An 18446-nucleotide genomic window follows, 5' to 3' on the forward strand; every position below is an offset into this window, starting at 1 on the left:
TCAAGTTAAAAGAATGCCACAGTGGTCTGGGGACACTGGAAACCTCAAGAATTTTTTTTTGTTGGGGTGAGGAGACACAAACGCACACCGAACAAGAAGCAAGCAGTTCAAAAACCTTCTATAAATGTTTTTATTTTGTAAACAATGACATATGTGAGTGTCCCCATGTCCGTTCCAATTCTAGGTTTCCACTTCTATCTTGTGCAACAACACCTTTCATTTACAAGTCAGCATTGTTCTAGAAAAAGTCAGGGTTAGTTTTTGCAGCCCATCTCTCCATCAAGGGATCCAGTGTCTTCCTAAATCTGTTATCAGTCAGAGGAAAGTGAGTGGAGGCAGGAACTGGAAAAGGAAAGCAAGGAAGATCTTTATTTTTCCCCGTCTCCCACCTTGCAAGGAGGTGAGGGCGCAGAACAAGGGCGCATAAGAGCTTTTAAAGGTTTTAGAAACTGCCCAACCCCTTAGCCAAAGACCACCAAAGAGCATCACACAAGTGCCACAGAAAGAGGCAGTCTACAGCTGAAATTTGAGAGAGTGGCTCGTCTCCTTTCTGTCCAGATACCTGGCGATGTTTGCACCTGGCGATGGTGCCCTGGCTGGCTAGTCTGGGCAGGAACCGAACCAGCAGATTCAAACACTAAGAAAGGGGACTCCAACTTTCTGACGGCAAGAGCTGTTCAACCGTGGAATGGGAGGTGATGGGGTGATGGAGTCTCTTTCCTTGGAGGTTTTTAAGCAGAGGTTGGGTGGCTGCCTGCCAGGGATCCTTCAGCTGAGATTCCTGCATTGCAGGGGGTTGGACTAGATGGCCCTGAGAGGTCCCTTCCACCTTGACAATTCTATGAAGTGTGCTAGCACTGAGTAGACAAGGCAGCAGCTGCTGGGAGCTTCAGGAGAACCCCTGAGTGGACCTGAAGCCACAGAGATATTAAAAAACAAAAATCCCACAGGCAAACTGGTGAGCAGGGTTTGTGGTTTTTTGGCTTTGCACAATGCGATCTGGTTTGTGGCTGGACAGTGGAGGGTGGCAACCCCCGGCTCCTCTGCCTCATTGCTTCTTCTTGATGTCGTCTTGCGAGACCACCGGGGAGAAGAAGGCCGGATTGCGAAGGCAGCGGTACACCAAAAGGTGAGGCCCCACGGCGTAGGCAAGGTTGAAAAGGGTGACCAGCCACCAGGCACTTTCGGGGGTGCGGTAAGGAAACGGGGTGTGCTGGTGGAGCGAAGAGCCAATATGAGAGAACTGGGCCTGGAAGGAGGAACAGACAGAGAGAGGAGGGCTGTTAGGATGTCCTTATCTTCACCAGAGAAATGTTGGAGGGTAGGGATAAGTCACTAGACAATCTTTAGAAGACACCTGAAGGCAGGCCCCACCCCTCTCCCCAAGCCACACCCTCTCTCTTAAGCCACACCCCTCTCCACAAACCGCACACAGGACTCAGCTATACAGCTGCAAATAAAACGTTTTAAGTGTGTTGTAAAGTGTGTGGCTATACCACAGAGTCTAGGTCTTGCCGATCAGAAGGTCGGCGGTTTGAATCCCTGCGATGGAGTGAGCTCCCGTTGCTCAGTCCTTGCTCCTGCCAACCTAGCAGTTCGAAAGCACGTCAAAGTGCAAGTAGATAAATAGGTAGCTCTCCGGCGGAAAGGTAAATGGCATTTCCGTGCGCTGCTCTGGTTTCGCCAGAAGCGGCTTAGTCATGCTGGCCACATGACCCAGAAAAACTGTCTGCAAACAAAATGTCAGCTCCCTCAGTAAAATGAGATGAGCGCCGCAACCCCAGAGTCTTAGTCATGACTGGACTTAACTATCAGGGGTCCTTTACATTTTTAAAGTGCAGTATTCAAATGTGACACTAGATGGCGATGGTGAGCTACAGCAAATTTAGCATATTTCTCAAAACATTTTTTTTTAAAGCATTTTCACAGGGGTTTTTTATATGTGTGTAGATTCCACCAGACTCTATTAAGCCACACCCACTCTCTCAAGCCACACCTACCAGCCCTGTTTCCCACCCTCCTTGAACATTTTCACCCATGAAATCTGAGCATGCCGGGAAGGAGGGCAGAGAGAGCTGTGTGGAAGGCGGTCTGGGAACCAGCCCGTTCTGCACAGAGAAACCTGGCCTGTGTTGCTCCGCCCACATTTGGTCATGGCCCCGCCCACCATTGGGATGTGGCCCCTGCAAAGCTGCCCAGAATGGAATTCGGCCCTCGCCTCCCTCAGCTTGGAATACCCTGTGGAAATCCCAGAATTGGAATTGGTGTCCTGTGACAAAGCAGATGAAAGCTCCTTAGCCCCTGCTGCAGTCCATACATGTCCACGTTACCTGGGCAATGGCGCCAGCGGAGATCAGGGCCCAGTCGGGCATCCATGAGCTTCCCGGGGTGAGCAATCCGTAAAGGCAGAGGCAGAAATATGGCAGGCCGTAGAACAGGAAGACGAGCATCTGGGAAGAAGGGCAGGCAGGAGAGTTAGGAGGCAGAGCAGAGTTCGGTCAAATCTCAAGGCGACAGCAGAAACTCTTGACTGCCTTTGAGACACAAGGACAAAAAGCAGGCCAAGTTTTTTGGTTTTTTAAATGACAAACAGTGTGCTTACAAAGGCTTGTTGTTAGAATCACAGAGTCAGAGTTGGAAGGGACCCTGAGGGTCATCTAGTCCAACCCCCTGCAATGCAGCAGTCCCAGACGGGGATCGAACCTGCAACCTTGGCGTTATCAGAGCTTGGCGCTGTTGTTGTTGTTATATTTATACTTATTCCTATCCGGCCTTTCCTGCAGCCAGGACGGCTTGCACAAATTAAAACAGCCACAGATAAAATATAGAAAGCTTGAAACACGTAAAAGAGTCAAATGCAATTAAACTCTGACAGAAATTTTTTTTTTAATCATAAAATGAACATAATAAAAACAGCACTATCAAAAAGCCCTTTCTTTAAAACACAGACCTGCGGGAACAGAAAAGCTTTGCCTGCTGGTGGAAGGACAGCGAGGAGGGAGCCAGTCCGGCTGCCCCAGGAAGGGAGTTCCAGAGTTGCCTGGGAGCAACCACCTCTTCCTTTCACTCAGTGACCCAGATTGAGGTGTGCAATGGATCAAAGCAGGGCTCAGGACTAACAGTTGGCCAAGCATGGGTCCCAATTTCTTCCACAAGAAATTTGTGATTTGATCCCAGAATGTCCTGATTTCCCTTAGGACGTCCCTATTTTCATCAGAGAAATGTCGGAGGGTATGGGCTTCTGTGAGTTCTGGTGCTACGAGAGAGGGAGGAAAACGTTTCTCTCTCCACCGACGCTCCCTTTCCCCCTGCAGAAGAACAAGAGGCTCTGCTCACCTGGATTTTGGGATAAGCCACCGGGTCGCGCAGGTACGGCTCCTGCTGGTTGATGTAGTCAAAGCAGACGTCCGCCTTGCAGTCCAGAACAACCTGGAGGCAAGATCAGGTCAAAGAGGATGGAGGGCGGATTTCGTTGGGGTTTTTTATCAAGAGAAATTAGGAGCACTAATGGGAGGAGGAGGAACGCGGGTGGCGCTGTGGTCTAAGCCACAGAGCCTAGGGATTGCAGATCAGAAGGTCGGCGGTTCGAATCCCCGCGAAGGGGTGAGCTCCCGTTGCTCGGTCCCTGCTCCTGCCCACCTAGCAGTTTGAAAGCACAAACTGGACTATTTAAAGAAATATGATCGTATGATGAATTGGCGAGCAGGATTTGAACTATGAGTAACAGAACAAATGAGAGATTATCGAATTATTGTCATAATGCAGGGAGAGAAGACAGGGTCCAGCAAGGGGGAGAAATAAAAAACGCCCTGGAAAACGGGAGGGGACGTTGACCTAGCAACAGAAGAATCCGTTCTGTATTGGAATGCACATGTGGAATTTCTGGAAATTTAATGAAATATATTTGGCCAAAAAATGATTTTTTTTAAAAAAAACCGATGGTTCTAGTCCTCATGAATTCTGTTTGGGCATCTGACTCACTGACCTGGCAGCGGGTCTCCAGGTTTTCAAGCAGGGAATTGCACCCTCCACCCCCATCCCCTACCTGGAGGGGACCAAACTGGGACATTCTGCCTGCAGAGCAGATACTCTGACCACTGAGCAATGCTGCCTCCGGAAGATGACCACATGCTCACCAGTCCCCGGAACAGAGTGAAGCTGGTGTCGAAAAGGAGGAAGCCCACCAGCACCAAGTCCAGGGGGCGCTGCAGGAGGCTTTTGCGCTGCTCTTCCGAAACCTTCCCCAAAGGAGAAAAAAGGAAAGTAAGATGACAGAATTATAGAACTGTTGAGCTGGAAGGTACCCCAGGGGCCATCTAGTCCAACCCCCTGCCGGTCTTGAGTCGATGGTGCGTTTGATTCGTGTGGCATGAGCTTATAAACCAGGAGTAGCTGGGGAAACCCAGCCAGATGAGCGGGGTATAAATAATAAAATTATTACTATTATTAATTATTATTATTATTAGGGGTTCTGAAACTCAGACGTGGCGGTCTGAGCGGCTCTGGGGATTTTGCTGTCCTCTGTCGGAAACAGGGCACTGTGCTGGGCAGTCTGAGCCACCAAGGCAGTTCCTTATAGGCCCTTAGATAAGCCTATGGGGCACACATTTGCCGTAGTAACTGAGTGTATCTTCTGCGGACATTCGCAGTCTATCTTGCCCCACATGTGGGGCTTTTCTTTTTCAGGAAGTTTTTTTATGTTTGATGTCTTATTATGTTTTTATATGTGCTGGAAGCCGCCCAGAGCGGCTGGGGAAACCCGGCCAAATGGGTGGAGAATAATCATACTAATAATTTCCTAGCGCTTGAGCTGGAACCCGCAGTTGGTGCAGAATGCTGCATCAAGATTGCTGACAGGAGTGAGACGCCATCTGCATATCACGTCTGTGCTCAGAGATCTTCACTGGTTGACAATTTGCTACCGGGCCAAGTTCAAATAAGCAAATAAAAACCCTTAACCACTTGAGGAAAGTGGTTGTTTTGCTGACGGAAAATGAGGTCACCTATGACATCACCTTACGTCATGCAGGCTCCTTCAGCCACTTCAATCTGCAGAACTGCCCCCATCACAGGGTGACTGTGATCATTTGGGTGTGACTGCACCGAACTTTGGAACTCCTGGCTGATTGGCTCCTGCTAGAAGCCTTTTTCCTGTTTTTCATTTAGGCTAGCCTATCCAGATGTCTCAATGTCTTTCCTTTTAAACTGATAGTCGGCTTTAGTTATTCTTATTTTCAAATCCTTTCCATCGCTGTTGTTGTGGGGTTTTTTTGCAGGGTGTGTGTGTTTCTGATAACATTATTGTTTTATTCTGACCGTAGATTGCTTTGACCACCATAGAATCATAGAATCATATGGGGACTGAACTTGCAACTTTTGTGTTATCGGCACCCCAGGCTCTAACCAACTGAGCTGTCCCTGCTGAAAGCGGTACTTAAATCTCCTGATGTGTGAAAAAGAAAGAAAGAAAGCCGGTGGCTAGAGAGGAACCACTGGGGAAGTCAATTGGGAAGAAGATTCTGGACGGAGCAGACCTTTGCTCTGATCCAAGGAGGCTCGTCTGACAGTGGTTTAGGGCAGCTAAGAAGAACCTCCACTCAAAAGGGCAGTCTACCTCCTACCAAATGCTGGAGGGACAAGAACGCTGGTGCCTCTGGGGCCTTCCTGGGCTGGGGGGTTTCTAGCTGTCAGAGACAGGATGCTTTGGCTTAGAAGGCGCTTTCTTCCGTTACCTTATCGGCCGTCTCGAGGGACAACGTCTTGGGCTGGGCAAAGATCCTGGAGGCAACCCAGATGAGGGCGAGGAGCAAAGGGATGTTGAGGAAGAAGTCCGGACGGATCTCAGAACCGTATTTCCCTGGGAAAGCAAGGATTGGTCTCAGTCCACCCACAAGTTAATCATCATCATCATCATCATCATTTATTTATACCCCGCCCTTCCCGGTTCAAAAACCGGGCTCAGGGCAGCTAACAACAAATTTAAAACACTTAATTGTAAAAGCAGCATAAAATACAGTATAAAAACATGAATAACAATAAAAGTCAAAGTTCAGACATCAATTTAGGGGAAATCCATCTAATAAGCATTAGATAGTCACCAGGGCTAGCTGGCTGAATTGGTCCTACTTGGGCCAGTGAGGAGACCAGGGGAGAATTAGCTGTGGGATTCCAGAGTGGGGAATCTTCATAAAAAGGGGGGAGGGAGAGAAGAGAAGGGGAATAAAAGATCAGGCTGAATTCAAATTAAATGCCAGGCAGAATAGCTCTGTCTTACAGGCCCGACAGAAGGAGGTTAAATCCTGCAGGGCTCTGGTCTCCTGGGACAGAGCGTTCCACCAGGTCGGAGCCACCACTGAGAAGGCCCTGGCCCTGGTGGAGGATAGTCTGACTTCCTTAGGGCCTAGGACCTCTAAACTATGGTTATTCATCGACCTTAAGGTCCTCTGTGGGGCAGACCAGGAGAGGCGGTCCCGTAAATACGAGGGCCCTAAGTCACAAAGTCAAATCTTGGGGACACCACTCAGCCCAATTCTCCTGAGGGATTTTATTAGAACATGGATGGTGGAATCATCTGCCCCCCACACTCCAGCGATTGCAGGTCTCCAAACCCCTGCAGCCCTTGGCTGAGGTGGAGGGAATGGATGAGTTTGCCACCTTAGGGTCTCCACACTGGATTTTTGTAGGCTTCACTCCTTAGTCTTCTCTTCTCCCAAAGATGTCCCACAAGGGCAGCAGAAGTTTCCCTTCGTCTAAATGGGCTCCCTTCCCAGGTGGACAAGCCCCACCTGCCCCTCACTTCCCTCTGCAGAAACTGCCTTCTTGACCATTTTGTAAAAAAACTAATACAAAATTACTATTAAGAAAAGAAAAGAACATGCATGTATCTTTAAAAGAGAGAGAGAGAGAGGTGGCCGCCTTAGGACACCTCCAGGCCCTGCGCCACCAATCTGGGAAGGGACCCCAGGGTCATCTAGTCCAACCCTCCGCAATGCAGGAATGCAACAGGTCCCAGGTCCCATCCCTGGCCTTTCCAGTGCGGGCTGTGTCAATACTCCCTCTCTTGAGCCTCAGAGAGCTGTTGCTGCCAGCCCGTGTTGGCAATACTTTGCTAGATGGGCCAGCGGTCTGTCTCATTATAAGGCAGCTTTCTGTTGAAACTAGACCTTCATTCAAGACCATGAGGACTAGACTCTTGGTTTATTTTTCCATGAAACGAAAGGACATAGCTGTCAAGTGTCCCTTATTTGAAGGGACAGTCCCTTATTCCAGGGCCATGTCCGCTGCTATCCCTTATTGATGGATGTCCCTTAAATGTCCCTTAAATGATTTCCCTTAAATTTCAAAGGAAGCAGCTCCTCTCCCTCCCTCCCTGCCGACCAGGGAGGCTCCAACTGTGTTGCTTGGCTGTGCTGCTCACCCAATAAGAAGTCTAAGAACGACTGGGGGGTGGAGCTTGCATGCCTTGTGTGTGGCTAGTTAATGCAAGCGGAGGAGGTTTTTGAACGCTGGACGCCATTTTGTTGCACATGCTGCTGCAAACTTTGCAGTGCAAAGCCAGGCCGGGGAGCCATCTTAAGCTGAGGCTGCATAGGCCTTGTGGTGCATGTGATTCAGATTCTAGTCAGTTGAACCTCTGGTTACAAAGTTGGTTGGACAGTGTTCTCGAAGCTACCAGCCTGAGTTTGACCAGACTGCAGGAGGACAGGAAGACTGGAGTGCCTGGAAGAGGTGAGGCTGCAGGTCCCTTATTTTCAAGGCTGCTGGTCCCTTATTTGCAAGGCTGCTGGTCCCTTATTTTCAAATCTGTAAGTTGACAGCTATGCGAAAGGGCAATTGCTCAGAGGTAAAGGACCTGCTTTGCACACAGAAGGACTGGGAAAGAAAGGTACTCTGTGCCTGAACCCCTGGCGAGCTGATGCTGCCAGCCAGTGTGGACGATACTGGTTTGGGTGGACCACGTGGTCTGGCTCAGAAGAAAGGCGGCTTGTTGCAGTGTGTCAGAAATCCCACCCAGCAGTCTGGACAAATCCCTAATAGAAGCATAGGATCGTATCGTTGGAAGGGACCCAAGGGTCATCTACTACAACCCCCTGCAGTGCCAAAATCTCAGCCAAAGCTGAGATAAGGAGAACTAAACTCCTGCTCTTCCCATTTTTCATTCGAAAGGGAAGATGATGGCAAGCGTTTGCCAGGGAGCAACTCACCAACCACATTCCCCAGCAGGTAGACGGCAAAGTTCATGGTGAGGGATCCGACCCAGTAGAGCCCAAGGTTCCGGAAACTCTTTCTGGGGAGCAAACAGAGAGTCAACGCAGCTTGCCTACTCAGCCCCACCAAATATAACTGGGGTCTATTCCCCCACTCCTCACCCCAGGCCTGAAAAATCCTCCCCCCTCTGCCCCAGAGGGAGTTTTTATGCCTCCAAACAGCTCCAGGACCTGTAAAAACCCAGGGAGTCCACAAAGCACTACCAGTTGGATTTCTGCCTGACACCTTTACAAAGGTTCTGCAAAATCCCCAGCAGAACAGACGACCTCTGGACTCTCTTTGGTTGGAGGTTTTTAAACAGATGACCCTTGATATTCCTTCCAGCTCTACAAGTTTATGACAACAGACCTGTCTCACCTTTGAGTGATGGCTGCAATCATGGCCAGCTGGAGGGCAAAGTGGGTGGTGGCGGCCCAATAGCAGTTCATCATACCGTGAGCTGTGCTTAGGTATGGCTCACCCTATAGGAAGCAGAAACCAAGACGTCAGTCACAGCCCGAGACCCGTCCCGTCCTTCAACCATCCATTTCAACATCTGCACGTCCCCCAGAAATTAAAAGTTGTGACTCTGCGGCCAAAAAGCAGCTTTTGCATCACACACACACACACACACACACACACACACACACACACACAAACAGGTTAGTTCCTGGCATTTCCAGCTGTGGCTGAGGAAATGGTACCTAAATCCCCATCTGAAAACCTGAAGAGATGCTGCCAGCCAGTGTAGGCAGCACTGAGTTGGATGGATCAATGGTCTGACTTGGCTCAAGGCAGCGGCCTATTTGAATTGGTTCTTTACTCAAAATGCTGAGGACTAGAATCTTACTGCCCTACCTAGAGATGCCTGTGACCTTCTACATGCAAAGCAGTGCTCTGGCGCTGAGATATGAGTCCTCCCTGAACTAAGGGATTGCTAAAGGGTTGGGGGTGGACCGAATGGCCTCATGGCGCATTTCCGAAGCAGCGACTCTATGGCTGTGGGCTTGGGGTCCAGAGAATAGAAGAGATGCTTATTCAGTGGTGCAATGTGCCATGCTCAGCTTTGCTATGTAAAATAGCTGGGCCAAGTACCTGTGATTTGTTGCCATAGGGCAGAGAAGGGGTAAGCCAATGGCCCTCTGGGTATTGCTGGACTCCTGCTCTCGTCATCCCTGGCCGTGCCGGGTGGTTGGTGATGGGAGTTGGAGTCCAGCGACATCTGGAGGCGCCTCACCCCTGCTATGGGAACGGACGTTTGTGCGGGAGGATGTGCAGACAAAATCACAAATGCATAGACAGTCACAAATGGAGTTCCAGATGATGTCATACCCCCAAACTTGGTGGCAAGAAAAGGACAATTTGTTGATCCCTATCTCTTCCTTCCTGTCGCTGTAAACTCTTTTTTTCCTACCTTTAATGGCGGATGATATATGTTTGCTCTCCTCCATTTTGAACTGGGCTATGGATATTTGTAATGTTTATTGCCTGCCTGATTTTCGTCACTGTATTTCCTGAATCCTGGCAAGACTTACGTTGTGAGTAAACCTTGTAGTTCCTGGCGGGGTGGGGTAAGCGAAGACAAGCGACAACAATTAACTATAACACTGTTCCCTGCTCAGAAAAAGCATTTTGTTTCCAGAAATTCATTCTGACTGTGCAAATAAAATATAATGGAGAGAATTCTACAGAATGTGTTGCTACATGAAAGACCTACATTGGCTCCCAGTACGTTTCTGAGCAAAATTCAAAGTGTTGGTGCTGACCTTTAAAGCCCTAAATGGCCTCGGTCCAGGATACCTGAAGGAGCGTCTCCACACCCATTATTCTGGTCTGAGGGCCTTCTGGCGGTTCCCTCCCTGCGAGAAGTGAGGTTACAGGGAACAAGGCAGAGGGCCTTCTCGGTGGTGGCGCCCGCCCTGTGGAACGCCCTCCCACCAGATGTCAAAGAGAACAACAACTACCAGACTTTTAGAAGACATCTGAAGGCAGCCCTATTTAGGGAAGCTTTTAATGTTTGGCAGACTACTGTATTTTAATATTTTGTTGGAAGCCGCCCAGAATGGTGGGGTATAAATATATTATTGTTATTATTGTTGTTGTTGTTGTTAATAATATTATTATTTGCACAACCAGTCCGGATCCAATGATTCCCAGGCATGCACCTCCACCTGGTGAAGACATCAGGTGCCATCCTGGCACCCAGGCGTCCTCACTTGGTCACAGGTGGCCAATAGGTGCAAAGAGTGCCTAGCTAATTTTGAGCACTGGCTGTTAATGGTGTCACTACCTATGCCCAAGCTGTAGAAAGGTACGGATGTACCCCCTTCTCACAAAAGGTCTTGTGTCCTCGGGGGCCTGGCTGAAAGGAAACCTGGTTGAAAGGTTTTATGTGATAAAACCACCCGCCACTCAGACAAAGGTTTGAAGCATCTGATATGGGTCGCACACCCTCCGCACCCTCCCGGTTGCACTCCTGCATGCGAGGACTTGCCTGTCTCATGTAGCCTTCCAGGAAGTTGCTTATGTAGCCATCTTCTTCCAGAACAATGACGGCGCTGATTCCTGACACGAAGGAAAGTACAACGAACACTGCAGGGATATGGGGAAATAAATATTTGTGTTTTCCACTGAATGCACTTTTGAGTTTCATGAGGGATAGCGACATTTTTTTTTAAAGGTGACCAGGTGGTCAGCTGTTTACACACATACACTAAACACACACACAGAGAAAGAGAAGCAGGGAAAGGAGGGGGGGCAGGCATGAAGATGCCCAAAGAGAGGAGAGACTTACCATAGAAGAGGGAATCCTCAGAGTCACTTGCGGAGTAAACCAGAGCAAACAGGAATAAGAGGATCCCGAAGGCAGTCACTGCGATGGCCGAGGGGCTGCAAGCGAGGAGAAGGTGAAAGGGGGAGGAGAAAACAAGGACGGACCCAAAGTTAAAAACAATGAAAAAGAAGCAACATGTTTGGTTTTGCGTGGCTTGACCATTTCTTCATATGCCCAGACATCCTGCTACTTTAACGTAAGAGTCATCCTGCTGGATCAAGCCCACAGGGACCACCCAGTCTAGCATCCTGGCCTCGATTCGGAAGTATGCTGCCGACAACTGGGGGGAGGCAGAGCACAGCCGTCCTGGCTAGAAGACATCGACAGCAGACCCTCCAACATTTCTCTAGGGATGGAGATGGCCTATTTAACAACAACAACAATTTTTATACCCCCCACCCCCACCCACCCATCTGCCTGGCTTGCTCCAACCGCTCTGGGCAGCTTGCGGCATATATAAAAACAAAAATAAAACATTAAACATTAAAACAGCTTCCCTATATGGGGCCTTCAGATGTCTTCTAAAGGTAATAACCTATTATTATTATTATTATTATTATTATTATTATTATTATTTAATTAATTAATAGTAGTATTATATAGGATTTCCCTGTTTTCATCAGAGAAATGTTGGAGGCCATGAAAATGCTTTGTGAGTCCACATCTAATCTTGCCCTTTTATCAAATTTATTCCTTGGTTTGTGCTTTTCTTTTTGGCAAGCTACTGAAAAATAAAATAACATAAAACTGGGATTAAGGGCTTTTCTCAGGAGGGTGGAGGTTGTGTGTTGTGTGTCCCAATAGAGCACCTTCCTTCTGGTAGGGAGTGCTCTGTGGGGTGGGGAACAACAAAACCTTGCGGGGCGAGGAGGGTCAGTTGCACGGGGAGGGGGAAGCACCCCCACTTTCACCTGAGGAATGTTAGAGGGTATCATTTCGGCTCTTTATTCCAAACCCTGAGGACTAGAACCTCACTTTGGGTTTGAGGAAGGGCCATAGCTTTCCAGGCTTCCAGGCAGAAAGTCTGTGTGCAGATCAAGGCTGCAGCCTTCTGCATGCACAGGAGCTGTTCTGCTGCAACCCTGGTCCAAAACCTGAATTGACATTCAGGTCACACAAAAAAACCCTTTTCCTCTGCAAACCTGCAGCTCCAGCACCTGCAGATATCAGCTGGGAAGGAGTAGGGAGGAGCCCCTGAGCTGCAAATTGAAAGGTGGTTTTCTCTCTGTGTGTGTGTGAGAGAGAGAGGCAGCTCAGAAGCAGCCACTGTGCATCAGCCACACAGCTGCAATGCAGATCCAGACCAAACTCAGAAACCTCCTTGCAGCAGATTATATATATATATATATATGGCTCTAGAAAAAGTGCCACTCAGCACCCGCAGAGCTGCACAGGGGGTCTTTCCAGATCAATCGCTGCCTGCAGTGGAAGCTAGCAGAGGACAAGCGGATCACGGAGGAAGAAGATCTATCCCGGTTCAGATTTTCTAAAAGGGCTCTTTCAGCAGATGCAGAAGCGATAAAACTCCACGCTTGGATTAGGGTCCCTTCCCTGGAAGAGGAGAGCAGGATTCTGGTCCTCATGAACAAAGGGCTGAATTACATGGAACCCGGGACGCTCAGACCCTTCAAGTGCCCCTGTTTTCCAAGGACAGTCCTGGCTTTACAGAAGGCATCCCAGTTTCTGATTTGATCCCAGAATGTCCCACTTTTCCTTAGGAAACTCCACAGTTATATGATTCTGTGAAATACATATATGCCACCCTGGGCTCCTTGGTGGAAAGGATGGGATATAAATGCAATTTCTCTCTGTTTGTGTGTGATTGAGTGGTATATAGAATCGCAGAACTGCAGAGTTGGTAGGGGCCCCGAGGGTCATCTAGTCCAACCCCCGGCAACGCGGGGATATTTTGCCCAATGTGGTGCTCTAACCCACAACCCTGAGATTAAAAGTGCTCAACTGACTGAGCTATCCTCCATTACTTATAGGACATGGTGGCGCTGTGGTCTAAACCACTGAGCCTCTTGGGCTTGCTGATCAGAAGGTTGGAGGTTTGAATCCCCACGACAGGGTGAGCTCCCGTTGCTCTGTCCCAGCTTATGCCACTCTAGCAGTTCGAAAGCACCTCAAAGTGCAAGTAGATAAATAGGTACCACTCTGGCAGGAAGGTAAACAGCGTTTCCATGCGCTCTGGCACTCATCACGGTGCGCCAGAAGCAGTTTAGTCATGCTGGCCACATGACCAGAAAGCTGTCTGTGGACAAACGCTGGCTCTCTTGGCCTGAAGCGAGATGAGTGCTGCAACCCCATAGTCAAGTTTGACTGGACTTAACCATCCAGCGGTCCTTCACCTTTACTATTATTTATACTACTTGAATAGATATATATCTATATCTATTTAATGGATATTTAGAGATAGATTGCACCTGAACTTGGGGTTTCCATTTATTCCTTTAAAAACAACAACCTTGTAAGCTATTTATTAGCTGATGTGGCTAATAGGAAGGCTGCTTGCATGTCACCAACCTGCCCATCCCCGCTCAAGGGTAAGCCTAGCTATGATTCACCAGGCTGCTGGGCCAGATAGCGAGTCCCTGTTTCCCAGATAGCGCAGGGAAAAGATCAAAGTTCGGCCGCCTGTCCAGAGTGCACCAGGCGTCAGCCAGCAGAGCCTTTGGGACACGAGCCCTGCAGCTGCCAGGCCAGGCCAAGCGGGGCGGGGGGGGGAGGGTTGCAAATAGACCCAACGCGACCCTTACTAAAATAGTAGGGGAAAACTGCAGTAAATATGTTCTCTGCAGCAGTTTGACAGTTGTTTGTTTGTTTAATTACAGTGGTACCTCGGGTTAAAGACGCTTCAGGTTACAGACGCTTCAGGTTACAGACTCTGCTAACCCAGAAATAGGACCTCGGGTTAAGAACTTTGCTTCAGGATGAGAACAGAAATCGTGCAGCGGGAGGCCCCATTAGCTAAAGTGGTACCTCGGCTTAAGAACAGTTTCAGGTTAAGAACGGACCTCCAGAACGAATTAAGTTCTTAACCCGAGGTACCACTGTAATTGATTTTCCAAAAACCAACATCCCTCACACACACACCCCGGTTTCCTCAATTTCTCTATTACTGCTGCGTATTGTAATTATACCATGCCTTCTTTCCTCCAACTTTTTTCTCAGTATCTTGATTACTGCTGTCCTTACTCCAAACCTGTTAGCATTTTAGCATATTTACAATGTTTTTTTTTTAAAAAAAATATTGTCTACAAACATTTTCCAATCCTCCTTAAAGACTGACTCATATCTAATTTTGCTAGCTAAACTTGCTAATTCAGCATATTCCATAAACTTCACCTGCCACTCCTCTGCTTGTGGCCTCCCCTTCCTTGGAGGTTTCCAAGCAGAGATTGGATGGCCGTCTGTCATGGATGCTTTGGCTGAGATCCCTGCATTGCAGGGGGTTGGACTAGATGACCCTCGGAGGTCCCTTCCAACTCTACAATTCTATGATTCTGTACAGCTAGGAAGCTGATAGCCAAACAGGGGTAAGTGGGCAATTGTCCGCTTAGTAAACAGGAGTGAGAAATCTGGCATGGCATATTAATGCATGCATTAAAAAGAAAAATAGATGTGAGAAATAAGGGGGGGGGGGGAGTCTCATCCAAAAGTTGTTATGCCATTTGCTGACTATTGGAGCCATAGTGGTTGAAATAAAAAAATTAAGGTCATATATATATATATCAAACTGCATATATAAACCACATGTCTGAAACCCCACAGAAAGTCCTGAAACCATTTTGTCCCTCCCAAATTGACCTCATCTATTTCTCTGCCAAAGGAAAATGGAAAAGCCTCCCCATTGTCTTTTCCTTCACAAATCCTGTCTGTGTATGAATAGGGTGAGCCTGTGACCTGGCCCAGGAACTAAGTATTTGTCATTACAAAAGACTGGCCAGGCTCTCCAGGGTATCCAATCAAGTGAGCATTAACAGGTAACCTGTCAGACGAGATAAACAGTGCACTCAGATTTCTGCTGTAGACTGCCTTTTCTGTGATGTAGGTATGATGTATCTGAGGGGGTGGTCTTGGGTTACACCCCTTCTGTGATGTATGTATGATGTATGGAGGGCTGGTCTTGAGTTCCAGGGCGGGCAATTACGGTAAAAATGTCTATATAAGGGCAGACACACCTTTGTTCGGGGTCCTCCTCCAACCTCCTGCGTGTAAGGGGAGCACCCAGTCACAACAATTCAATAAAGACCAGGCTTACGAGCTGCTTTGCTTCTTAGTATTCTCTGGTTGGCCTCTGTTCTTTTCTCTGACTGATGGAGAACCTACAAAGGACTCTATAAGGGCTCTGGTATCCCCCATAAGGGAATAAGGGCAGATTTTTGTTTATTACAAGGTCAATGCAACAATAGCGGGAAGGTTTCGTTGGAAGTAATGCAGAATTTGTTCATAAACCGGCAAAACTGAACAGGAACAAAGAAAGCTGCCTTTATGGCTGTTGGTTCATCTGTCTCAATAGTGTCTGCACTGACTGGCAGAAGTTCTCCTGGGTTTCAAGCAACGAGTCTTTTCCAGCCCTGCCTGAAGCTGGACTGGACTGAGCCTAGTTTTCTCTGTGCAAGGCAGATGCTGTAACCACTGAGCTGCAGCTTCTTCCCTAAACTCCTCTTCCCCATCCACACATTTCTGAAAAGGGCAGTTTTAAATAGGTGCACCGCCTGCTCTGACCTGTAGCAGCTACTCCAGGATTACATACCCTCCAACATTTCCCCAATGAAAATAGGGATGTCCTATTTACTACTAATAACAGCAATAATTTTATTATTTATACCCCACTCATCTGACTGGGTTGCCCCAGCCATTCTGGGCAGCTTCCAATAAATATTAAAACATTAAACATCAAAAAATCTTCTCTATCCAGGGTTGCCTTCAGATGCCTTCTAAAGGTTGTACAGTTACTTATCTCCTTGGCTCGGGGGTCGCATAACTCCGGACCCCCCAACATTTCTCAGATGAAAATAGGGACGTCCTAAGGAAAAGCGGGACATTCCAGGATCAAATCAGAAACCGGGACAGCTTCTGTAAATCCGATACTGTCCCTGGAAAATAGGGACACTTGGAGGGTCTGGGATTTCAATCTGGAGACATTTCCAGCAACACCTGAAAATGCTGGGGATTTGCGCCCCAACTCTTATGTTTGCCAATCTTCAAGTAGAATCATAGGATTGTTGAGTTGAAGCGGACCCCCAACCCCCCTGTGCTGAAGGAATCACGCTGCATTAATAGGGGATGTTGTTGCCCTATAGAGCATGCCCATTCCTCCAGATGGCAATATTGAAGAAGCGTCCCATGGTTAAACTGTGGTACTCCCTGCCACAGGATTAAACAAAGTCAGAGGCAAAAATGCTTCTGGATTCCAGTTGCTGCAGGACAGGAGAGGGCTCTTGGGCTCAAATCCTTGCAAGAATTTATTTATTTTTTTAAAAAAGCTTAACTAAAAGTAGAAATAATCTGAATATTTGAAATTGAAATGCTTGCTGAGATGCCAACATCTCCCTCCCTAGCGAGCGTTTCCCTAGAAAAAGTCAGTGCCTGCTTTTTGCAGGCAGCATACCATGCCATCCTTCATTGCAATGTGCAAGCTATTCTCTGCAGAACATCAGAATTCAGGATACTACAGCATCTTTCTTGCTCAGCCAGGCACCACTTGTGCCATGCAGACGTCATTCTGTACCTTGCGGAGAGCAAAGACCTGGCTAAGGTTGACAAGGGCAAGAGAGCGTCTCCCTGGGCTGTGCTTACTAGAAAAACTGCATTGGGAAAAAGGAGGAATTTGAGAAGGAAGTGCTGAAAAGGTTTTCAGCAAATCCAAGAAAGCTTTAAAAAACAATATGGAAAAAAGGCGTGTTCTTTGTAATTTTGCAAAATATACTCGCCAGTTGCATGAAAGGTACTCCCTGATGTTAATTCTCCATTTGACTTCCTAGTTTTCAAATGAATGAAGATTTTGACAGATTTTTCTGAGCAAAAGAAAGTAATTTGGAACAACAGTTGCTGAAACATTTCATTCCGAATCTGCTAGACAGAGCCGGGCGGAAGATGTGGACAGGTAAGTGCCCTGCCACCCCGACAACATAAACCCTGGCTCTGTGCATTCAGGTTTCCCATTGTGGCATCTGTGGGAACAGGATGCTGGACTCGATGGGTCATTGGTTTCATCCAGGAGGCTTTTCTTAGGTCCTTAACAACTAATAAAGCAAAACAGCGGCATAGACAGTCCAGTAAAACAATGCACCAAAATGGCACTAAAATTGCTTTCTTGAGAAGTTGCAAGATCGGCCTGCAAAAACTCCAAACCACCTCCTTGGCCTTAATAGGTAACTAAGAATTCCTTTCTTAAAGCAATAAAGAAATAAAATCAGCAGAGTCACCCCACAGTCCCTTTGAATGGCCATGCTCCAATGGGGGAAATTTCCAATAAGCTGACGTCTCCGTTTTCATCGGAGGAAGATTGGAGGGGACGCCTCTATTTTCATTGGAGAAATGTTGGAGGGTATGTTGTTAGGACCCAGAATGTATGTTTTACCTGCATGATTGCTTTGGCTGCTCCCAAGCGGCTGGGTCAGATGGTCAGGTGAGGGTGATCACCAGAGAGAGCAGGAGATTCAGAAATGGTCAGGGTTATTATTATTTCTCCACCGCCCCCCGACAACGCCTTCACATGATACTCACTTATCCAGGGCAGTCAGGCCGTCCATCATGTAGAAAGGGAAGGCAAAGAGGAACAAGGCGATGGTCAAAAAGAGTGGATGCAGTTTCATGGTAAGAAAAATGGGCCGTGCGGCTCAGCCAGCTGGGAGTGCAAGGTCGTGGGAACGCACTGGGAAGCAAGTTGGAGGGTTAAGCGGCCGGCTGGCCAGCCTGACACGCAGGCGTTCCTCTCGCAGCTCCAGCGACGCCTCGCCAGCCGCTTTCCCACACAGCCCACCCCATAGGCAAAAGGGAACTATTTGGCAGTCCAAAGGTCAAAGGAGAGAGACTGCCTTGCACAAGACCCAGGGACCCACCTTTTAAAAGGGCGACACAGCTTTTTAAAACATTTGCTTCTCCCAAGGTGGTCCTGTCCACATGTCCTTTCTTGGGGCTCGCATTATGACCAGCCCTGACCATTGGGCAAGCTGATCGCTGGGAGCCCCAGGTGGCAAAGCACATAATGGCAACTAGACATTCTGTTTTGGCGACTGCAATCTTGGTTTAAGGAGTTATTTAGTCCCTTGCTGATATATCCAAGTTTCTAACTGTCCCCAGGGTTTCGAATTATTGGCATCCGCTTGTCTCGAGACAATGGAGTGTGCCTGCTTGG

General features: G+C 48.1%; 1 protein-coding gene across 1 annotated transcript; it reads right to left on the reverse strand.

Annotated features, from left to right (window-relative positions):
• Window positions 1–101: 101 nt before the first annotated feature.
• On the reverse strand, window positions 102–18089 carry TM6SF2 (transmembrane 6 superfamily member 2). Its single transcript, XM_082206606.1, has 10 exons — window positions 17816–18089; window positions 11042–11136; window positions 10742–10839; window positions 8626–8729; window positions 8205–8287; window positions 5733–5857; window positions 4137–4238; window positions 3337–3429; window positions 2331–2450; window positions 102–1249 (listed from the first exon to the last, which is right to left on the reverse strand). The coding sequence occupies exons 1-10, from the start codon at window positions 17902–17904 to the stop codon at window positions 1049–1051; spliced, it is 1110 nt and encodes a 369-aa protein (XP_082062732.1). The 5' UTR covers window positions 17905–18089; the 3' UTR covers window positions 102–1048.
• Window positions 18090–18446: the final 357 nt, after the last annotated feature.

The sequence above is a fragment of the Podarcis vaucheri genome (genome assembly GCF_965113315.1).
Source record: "Podarcis vaucheri genome assembly, chromosome: 18".
In the NCBI taxonomy this organism is placed as follows: Eukaryota; Metazoa; Chordata; class Lepidosauria; order Squamata; family Lacertidae; genus Podarcis; species Podarcis vaucheri.